The following is an 8478-nucleotide window of genomic DNA, read 5'->3' on the forward strand; positions in this document are numbered from 1 at the left end:
GATATAGATATTTAATGTTTTATTATATAAAAACTGTTCACTGAGTAATCTGAAATATTACTCAGTGAAATCGATCTATCTTTTATCTGTTACGTGTTTCGGACATTGGACTGTGACCATGCTGGGGCACCACCTTAAAGAGTTTAGTCGAACAAATCAAGCTCAGTACATATTTTTAAGTCTGATACTTATTCTATCAGTCCCTTTGGTCAAACTGCTAAGTTACAAGTACATAAAGAAACCAGTACTGGATGTCAAGTAGTGGTATAGCACAAACACAAAGACTACACACACACACACATGCATGTGTGTATAAATCCAGTTAATCTGATCAAGAGAACAACCTGCTTGTGAGATTAATGTGCATGTGGCTGAGCACTCCACAAACACATGTACCCTTAACATAGTTCTCAAGGAGATTCAGCATTTCACAGAATGTGACAAGGTTGGCCCTTTGAAATACAGGTACATCTCATTTTTGCCAGCTGAGTGGACTGGAGCAATGTGAAATAAAGTGCATTGCTCAAGGACACAATGCGTCGCCTGGAATTGAACTCACAACCTTGCGATCATGAGTTGAATAACCTAACCACTGAGCCACACACCTTCACATGTGTATACCAAATTCACTTGCAAGACATTGGTCAGCCCCAGGGTATAGTTGAAGACATTTGCCCAAGGGGTTGCACTATGGGACTGAACCCCAAATGATATGGTTGCAAAGAAGGCTTCTTGACCACACAGCCATACCTGCACTTATCAATTTTACATTTATATGATTTCTATTTTGTTTTCTTTTTTTATTAGTACCTTTTCGAGAATTGCCTCAATATAGCAGTCGCAGGACAATCAAGTATTCAACAAACTTTCGATTGAGTAAATGCCGCAGTGAAACTCGCCTCAACTTGAGTATGATGGATAGCAACTTCTTTAAGCCTGATGGAAGTTTTCACCGTTACAGTATGAGCTCTGATTGCTATTCAGTAACCAATTCTGATTCTCCTCGTTCTATAAGCTCATCAAGTACTTATTCAGGACAAATCAGTGGAGGTATGAAATTGTTTTCTTTAATTAGTCACTTCCCATCTTCAAAATCATCATAAATTACTAGAAATAAGAATTACAAGATATATTTATAAATAGGTACCATAAAATAACACATATTTCACATTATAAACAGCAAAAAGATTTCATTTTTGTTTACGATTTGCAAGATTCTTGATGTGCATTCAGGTGTTGTCACATATTTCATTGTTTCTCAGGAGAGTCATTATGCCAACAAGCCAGAGGATTTCACAGAGCTCCAATGTCTGCTTTGGCATGCTATCTACAACTGGTTGCCCTTCCTAATGCCAAGCACTTATAAAACAAGAGAGTGGGGTATAATACTGATGGAATTGAGAGTATGACAAATTGCAGCATGGAAGGTGTTTATAACCATTTAAGAAACACACAAAAACCGTTAGATTCACTTCAACATTTAAATTCCATGCATGGAATTTTGTCAGTGAACAGGTTGCCATCTCAAAGCGCCGAAAATATTTTGGCAAATTAAATTTAAATGTTGAAGTGAATCTAACGGTTTTTGTGTGTTTCTTAAATGGCTTATAAACACCTTCCATGCTGCAATTGTTTTCGTTCCAGCATACGATCTCAGATCTAGTCACTTGCTATGCAAGTACATTTCCGTAATATATATATATATCATCATCATCATCATCGTTTAACGTCCGCTTTCCATGCTAGCATGGGTTGGACGATTTGACTGAGGACTGGTGAAACCGGATGGCAACACCAGGCTCCAATCTAATTTGGTAGAGTTTCTACAGCTGGATGCCCTTCCTAACGCCAACCACTTTGGTCTGATCAATAAGTATCCGGACTGTTGCATTAGTAACAAAGCTAAAGCATGCAGAGTGAAGCTGCCTGGCACAGATTGACCTTTAACTCTGCTGTGCATGCACACTAAGTTTTAATATTCTAGCTCATTTCTGTTGTTTACAGCAGTGCTTGGAAGGAAAGTATGTAGCATGTGATCATCACATTGACTATGACAGAGGAAGTTGAGCAGAGAATCTGCATCAAATTTTGTCAGAAGCTTAGCAATACCTGCTCAGAGGCCTATGCAAATTTTTCACAAAGTTTTTATCGTTCTCGACACAATCAAGAAGATCTTGTGCAACTGAAACCCAAGTGTATTTTTGGTCAGCTGAAAGCAGTTTTGGCACAAACTTGGAAGACACGCGTCTCATACCCAAATCTTCAGTGATAAATCATAATTAAATGATCATCCTGTATTTTCTTTCACCAAAAGCCAGAAACTTTTCCCCCTTGTATAAATATGTATATGTATAGCATCGTCATCATCATGATCATTTAATGTCCATTCTAGTATGAGTTGGACGATTTGATCAGGGCTGGTAAACTGAGGAGCTGCACCAGACTCCAGTCCGATTTGGCATGGTTTCTACAGCTGGATGCCCTTCTTAACACCAACCACTCAAAGAATGTAATGAATGCTTCTACATGCCACCAGCACAAGTGCCAGCTGTGTGACACCAGTATCTGCCAGGACTACAATTTCACTTGGCTTGATGGGTCTTCTCTTCAAGCACGGCAAATTGCCAAAGGCCTCAGTCATTTGTCATTGCCTCTGTGAGACCCATATCAACCACATATACTTAATGCATATATATATCATGTATTTGCCAGTAAACTGCAATTTGGTATGGTGGAGAATACTTTCTCAAAGCACTGCATGTTAAAACACTTGAAAGTCATAGGCAGGCAAGATGACTCACCTCTAATCCCATCCAGGAGTGATGGACATCGATGTTTTGTCATTTTTGTGGCTTGTCAACATCACGTACTTGAACATGGTCGGAGGTTAATCATATCACCAGTCCATGACTTATATGCATGTAGCATGCAAACTCTGTGCCCAGACAAAGCATACATAAGAATAATATATAAAACATACTCACACACACACAACATCATCATTGTTGTCATTGTCATTTAATGTCCTTCTTTCCGTTTTGCCATGCTGGCATGGGTTGTACAGAAAGTATGGTGGGGAAGTAAAGCTGTGAAAGTGTGACATGTAGCTGTGTGGTAAGAAGCTTGTATTCCCAACCACATGGTTCCAGGTTCGGTCCTAGTGCATGGCACCTTCGTTAAGTGTCTTCTACTATAGCCTTGTGATGATCAAAGCCTTGTGAGTGGACTTGGTAGACAGAAACTGAAAGAAGCCCATCGCACGCACGTGCGTGTGTTTGTGTGTATGTGTTTGTCCCCCACTACTGCTTGACAACCAGTGTTGGTGTGTTTACATTCCCATAACTTAGCGGTTCAACAAAAGAGACTGATAGAATATGTACCAGACTTTAAAAAAGAAAATACACTGGGGTTGATTCAATTGACTAAAAATTCTTCAAGGTAGTGCCCCAGCATGGCCACAGTCTAATGACTGAAACAGGTATATATTTAGTAAAATGCTAAATTCATGATCTTATACTACTGACCCAATCTACCGTAGTGTTACTTCCATCTCCTATCATCTGCAATTAATTTGCATTTTGTAACCCAAAAAATGATAAAGAAACTCTAGCACAATTGTTTCTAAAGGTTAATCTAAAAATAATTGCATAAGACGTAGGAGTGGCTATGTTGTAAGTAGCTTGCTTACGAACCACATGGTTCCGGGTTCAGTCCCACTGTGTGGCACTTTGGGCAAGTGTCTTCTACTATAGCCTCGGGCCAACCAAAGCCTTGTGCATATGTATATATATATATATGTACGTATGTGTATTTGTTTGTGTGTCTGTGTTTGTCCCTCCAACATCGCTTGACAACCGATGCTGGTGTGTTTACGTCCCCGTAACTTAGCGGTTTGGCAAAACAGACCGATAGAATAAGTACTAGGCTTACAAAAAATAAGTCTTGCGGTCGCTTTGCTCGACTAAAGGTGGTGCTCCAGCATGGCCACAGTCACATGACTGAAACAAGTAAAAGAGTAAATATGTTCAATATTCTCTTTGAGCAAAATGCCAAGTTCATAATGTTTACATTTCAAGAGAGATAACTCATCCCTGCATAAATTTGAAGTTATCAAGTTGTTGGGTTAAAGCACGGATTCTCAACCATTTTTTTACCTATAGATCCCTTTGATTACTATTTTATTCTGGTGGACCCTCATAGCCGTTTGATATTTAAAATTAATTTTATAGATACTTCTTTCAAATTTCCTATTTTGTTTTTGCATACATTAACTTGTGTAGGTTGACCTATGTAAAACATTAGAGAAAGAAACCTAGCTGTTTCTTGCAATACATACCAATACACACATAGAAAGTTAATTTTTTTCAAGGGGCCCTTAAAATACTATTGTGGACCCCCAAAAATCCTATATGGGCCCCTGTTGAGGTCCACTGGGTTAAAGTCATTGACTCAAATTTGCTATCATTCTACGGAGTAAGATATTAAATAAAATCAGAAATCTATTGCTTTTGTGTTAAGAACACTTCTACAAGTGATTTCAATACTTTTTTAAAATATATCAAGCTGTTGAAATCAAATCTAAGTCAATCTTATCATTTTTATTCAAAAACACTTCACATATATTTTACATTAATCTAACTGCTTCTAACTGTGAACAATTCTTTCAGATTTAAGCTTGGATATAAAGGGTGAGATTGGAAGTAGACTTCATTGATTTCTGGTTTAATACCACTACTTAGTATTTGATTGCCTCTGGAAGGGTTAGTTTTGTTGCAAGCATTTGGACCAGGTCTCTGGTTTGTGGTCTTACTTCAATTTCCTTAATCTTAGAAACACTGGAAAAAGTCATGGCACTTATCTTTCTTCCTGTAATTAATCTATAAAAAAAAATAATAATTTTAAGAATAGAGAACTCTGTTATTTAATAATATTGGTCAGAAAATCTTTCTAGAATGATCAACTATTGCAAAGTGTGAATACAGTTTTAGCACAGATACCAGTTATGTACAAAGAGCTTAGGTGATAAGAAAAAGAAATGTTAGGTTCCAACAAGGACAAATTAAGCTAGTGCAAGGCCTGAAGTATATTTTACAAAGGGAGTTTTAAATGAAAACCTGAGCTCTTTTATCAAATTATAATTAAGACCAATGTATATAGATTAGCAGAATAAGGGAGGAATACACAAGCCAGTTACTATCAGTTTACTGGTTGTGCTTTCTGCCAGAGAATTTAATTGTAGTTGGGTATTTTTTTATGAATCAAACTACATACTTGAAAGATTAATATAGATAGATCAGTTATTGTCGGACTGGATATTGAATTAATTAATACAAGGTATCCACTATTTATTATTTTACCTAAAGCTTCATATTTACCTGCTAGCTAATGTGTTCAAGATAATTAGAAGTTTAATCCTGGAAAATGACAGCTTAGATATGGTTAATTATGTGGTAAAATTAAATGGGTGGATCTTTCTTCTACAGATCTTGGTTTAGTTGTAAACAAAAACCTAAAAATACAAAGCTTAATTGCTACAATATTACAATGTAAGTTTGATTTTCTGGTCTGACATTGAAAATGTAACTAAGTGAAATTAAGCTTCTTCTATGTGTTATAGTTTTGCTTAACTCTTTAGCATTCAGATTACTCCGTCAAATATAATGTTTGTTTATTTGCATTATTTTGAATTAATTGTGCATTATCTCATGGCTTTGAGATTTGATGATGTGACTCTGTTTTTAGAATAACATTTTGGGGTAGGTGTGAGAGGTCAGTTTGAATATAAAACTGGTAGAATATTTGGCCCAGATATGGTCAGTTTAATTGCTAAAGGGTTAAGATTAACATAACTATATGCAATAAAATATTTCTTACCTGTTTAAAAACTCTTATTTCACTGAATGAAGATAGTAAGCTTTGGGATGCCTATAACACATAAGAGATAATCTGATATAAGTAATAATCTGACTCATTCAACCACTATTATTTATGAGAAAAATGATAAAATTCAGTGATTGTATGATGCCTTTAATGCAGCATAATAGAGAAATAGAATGGCAACTCTTTTTATTATATTAATTAGTATACTTATATTTGCCATTGCCTCACAATTTGATAATTATAATTTGTTTGAAATTAAAGTATGTTGGATTGCAAATGTATTCTAAGTATTGAGTGAACCTTAAACACTCAGTTGATTCTAAAGTTGACTGCAAAATAGTATTGTAGTAATGAAACATTGAGCATGTATAATATAGCATTACTGTAATAAAGATTTTAGTAAATGTAGTATAATACTAGTTGTATAATATAGTATTATAGTATAGTATTGACATGTATAATATCATAGTAATATAGTGTCGTACTATAATAATATACTATAATAGTAATATGCTATAATATAGTAATGTAACATTTAGCATGTTTAGTTTTGTAGAAATATAGTATAGCATTATATTAATTTCAAATTTTGGCTCAAGCCCAGCAATTTTAGGAGAGGGAATAGGTCAATTACATCGACCCCAGTATTCAACTGGTACTTATTTTATTGACTCCCCCAAAAGGATGAAAGGTAAAGTGGACCTCAGTGGAATTTGAACTCAGAGCGTGAAGAAGGATGAAATGCCGCAAAGCACTTTGCTCAATGTGTTAACAATTCTGCCAGCTCACTGCCTTAGTAAAGTATTATATTAATAAAAACGTTTAGCGTGTACTGTATTATAGTAATATAGTATAGTATAAAACATTTCATAACAGAATATGCTCCAGGCCCCACGAAAATGTGGGTTCTGATGTGTATGCTAGTCTTGGTTGTAAGTTAATTCAGTGCTGAATACGAAAAATAATTTTGAGTAGAAATGAAAGATGTTTAAATGTTCAGCAATATATTTTATTTTTAAAATTGGGACATAATGAGACAAGGGTCATTAAAATGTTTTTTTGCTTATCCTTAATGTGAAAATGAAACTTTATATCAGCAAGTATCTAGAACATATTAACTGAGGTACTCTGGGATACTCTTTACTGTAGAGTAGTTTTCAGAAGATACAGTGAGTCAGTGGCTTGTAGTAAAAGTTTGTTAGCAGGATCTTCGTTGTTTGTTCGGGAGTTCATTGATAGAAAAGATATTTACCATAAGCAATGACGCTATTATAGTGGTTAATCCATGCAAAAAGCTTCATGTGTAATCTAAAGAAAGGCAAGAGTTACCTCCCTTGTTCTTGATGAATGAATTTAAACGCTTTCTCGAGAAAGTTTTGTCTTATGGTTACTTGGATAATTTCGGTAGGTCGAAGTTTTCGGGGCCCTGTATATGTAGTGGTCGCACCATATTTATCAAAGTGATTCATTTGACGTATTCTATCAATATACCATTGATGTACTACACTTATTAAATTACTGTCAGTAATTATTCCATTCTGGAACTAATACTACTGATGGCTGCTGAGGAAGGTATAAAGTTATAAGATGTTCATTCACATCCATCACCTTGGCAACAATAAAGTTAAAAGATATTAGTCATTAGAACCATTTGTAGAAAATCATCCTAAAATGATATGTGCATATGTATGTACGTATGTATATATGTGTGTATGTATGTATATATATATATGTATGTATGTGTTTTCATTTTTTCATTTTATCTAGTTTCATCTCATGAGCTGTGGCCATGCTGGGGCACTGGCATTTGGTGTTACTACATAATTTTACTTCATGAATGCTTTTCAGGAATTGACATTTGGTGCATGAGAGAGTTTGATGCAGTTGCCCTCATCTGGGACACTTGACAGTAAGACACCTACATCCACCCCATGCAGGTCTCTCAGGTCCTTCGTGGACCTCTGAAGCCCAGGCTATTGCAGTATCTTGTCCTACATCTTGATGACAAATTTGGAATCCTTGGCACTATGCAGTGGTGCCCAGTTCTAGTATTTGTGTAACTTTCGATGCCAAAGTTTGGGACAAGTCCTTCAAGGATCTTCCAGATGTATATTATGGCATATCTTTCTAGCCTACTCTCTAAGGAATAGAGTCTTAATCTCTTGAGTCTTTCCCTATAGCTTATATGCTGCATGTAGCTTCGTTGGATTGCCTCAAGTTCTGAGATTAATTTGACACTGGTTGGTGACCATAATTAAGAGAAATTGTCAAAGTGGCCCGAGGACCATCATGGTTTCCTGATCTCGTGTTCTAAAAGTTCTAAGAATCCATCCAGTCAGTCACCTGCATTTCATTGCCAATTTAGCAACATGCACATGAAAGGATGCATCATTACTCATGTAAATGCCCAGGTCTTGCACTGACTGTGCCATGTATATGTATTCATGTATATATATATATATATATGTATGTATGTATGTATATATATATATATATGTGTGTGTGTGTGTGTATGTATGTATATATATATGTGTGTGTGTGTGTATATGTATGTATGTATGTATATCTATATTTATGTATATATATATATATATATAT

At 35.5% G+C, this 8478-nt stretch overlaps 1 protein-coding gene and 1 long non-coding RNA gene across 3 annotated transcripts in view; one reads left to right on the forward strand and one right to left on the reverse strand.

The window, feature by feature from the left end:
* LOC106873101 (protein shank) overlaps positions 1-8478 on the forward strand; it is a 152164-nt gene that overhangs the window by 89295 nt on the left and 54391 nt on the right. For both annotated transcript variants that reach the window (XM_014920328.2, XM_014920327.2), the window contains exon 11: positions 808-1050. In XM_014920328.2, the coding sequence (XP_014775814.1) occupies positions 808-1050 (243 nt within the window). The remainder of the gene's footprint in view (positions 1-807; positions 1051-8478) is intronic.
* LOC128250129 (uncharacterized) overlaps positions 4580-8478 on the reverse strand; it is a 13812-nt gene continuing 9913 nt past the window's right edge. Inside the window, exons 2-3 of the long non-coding RNA XR_008266253.1 lie at positions 5875-5925; positions 4580-4877 (exon numbers count right to left, since the gene is read on the reverse strand). This is a non-coding gene — a long non-coding RNA (uncharacterized LOC128250129). The remainder of the gene's footprint in view (positions 4878-5874; positions 5926-8478) is intronic.

The sequence above is a fragment of the Octopus bimaculoides genome, chromosome 19 (genome assembly GCF_001194135.2).
Source record: "Octopus bimaculoides isolate UCB-OBI-ISO-001 chromosome 19, ASM119413v2, whole genome shotgun sequence".
In the NCBI taxonomy this organism is placed as follows: domain Eukaryota; kingdom Metazoa; phylum Mollusca; class Cephalopoda; order Octopoda; family Octopodidae; genus Octopus; species Octopus bimaculoides.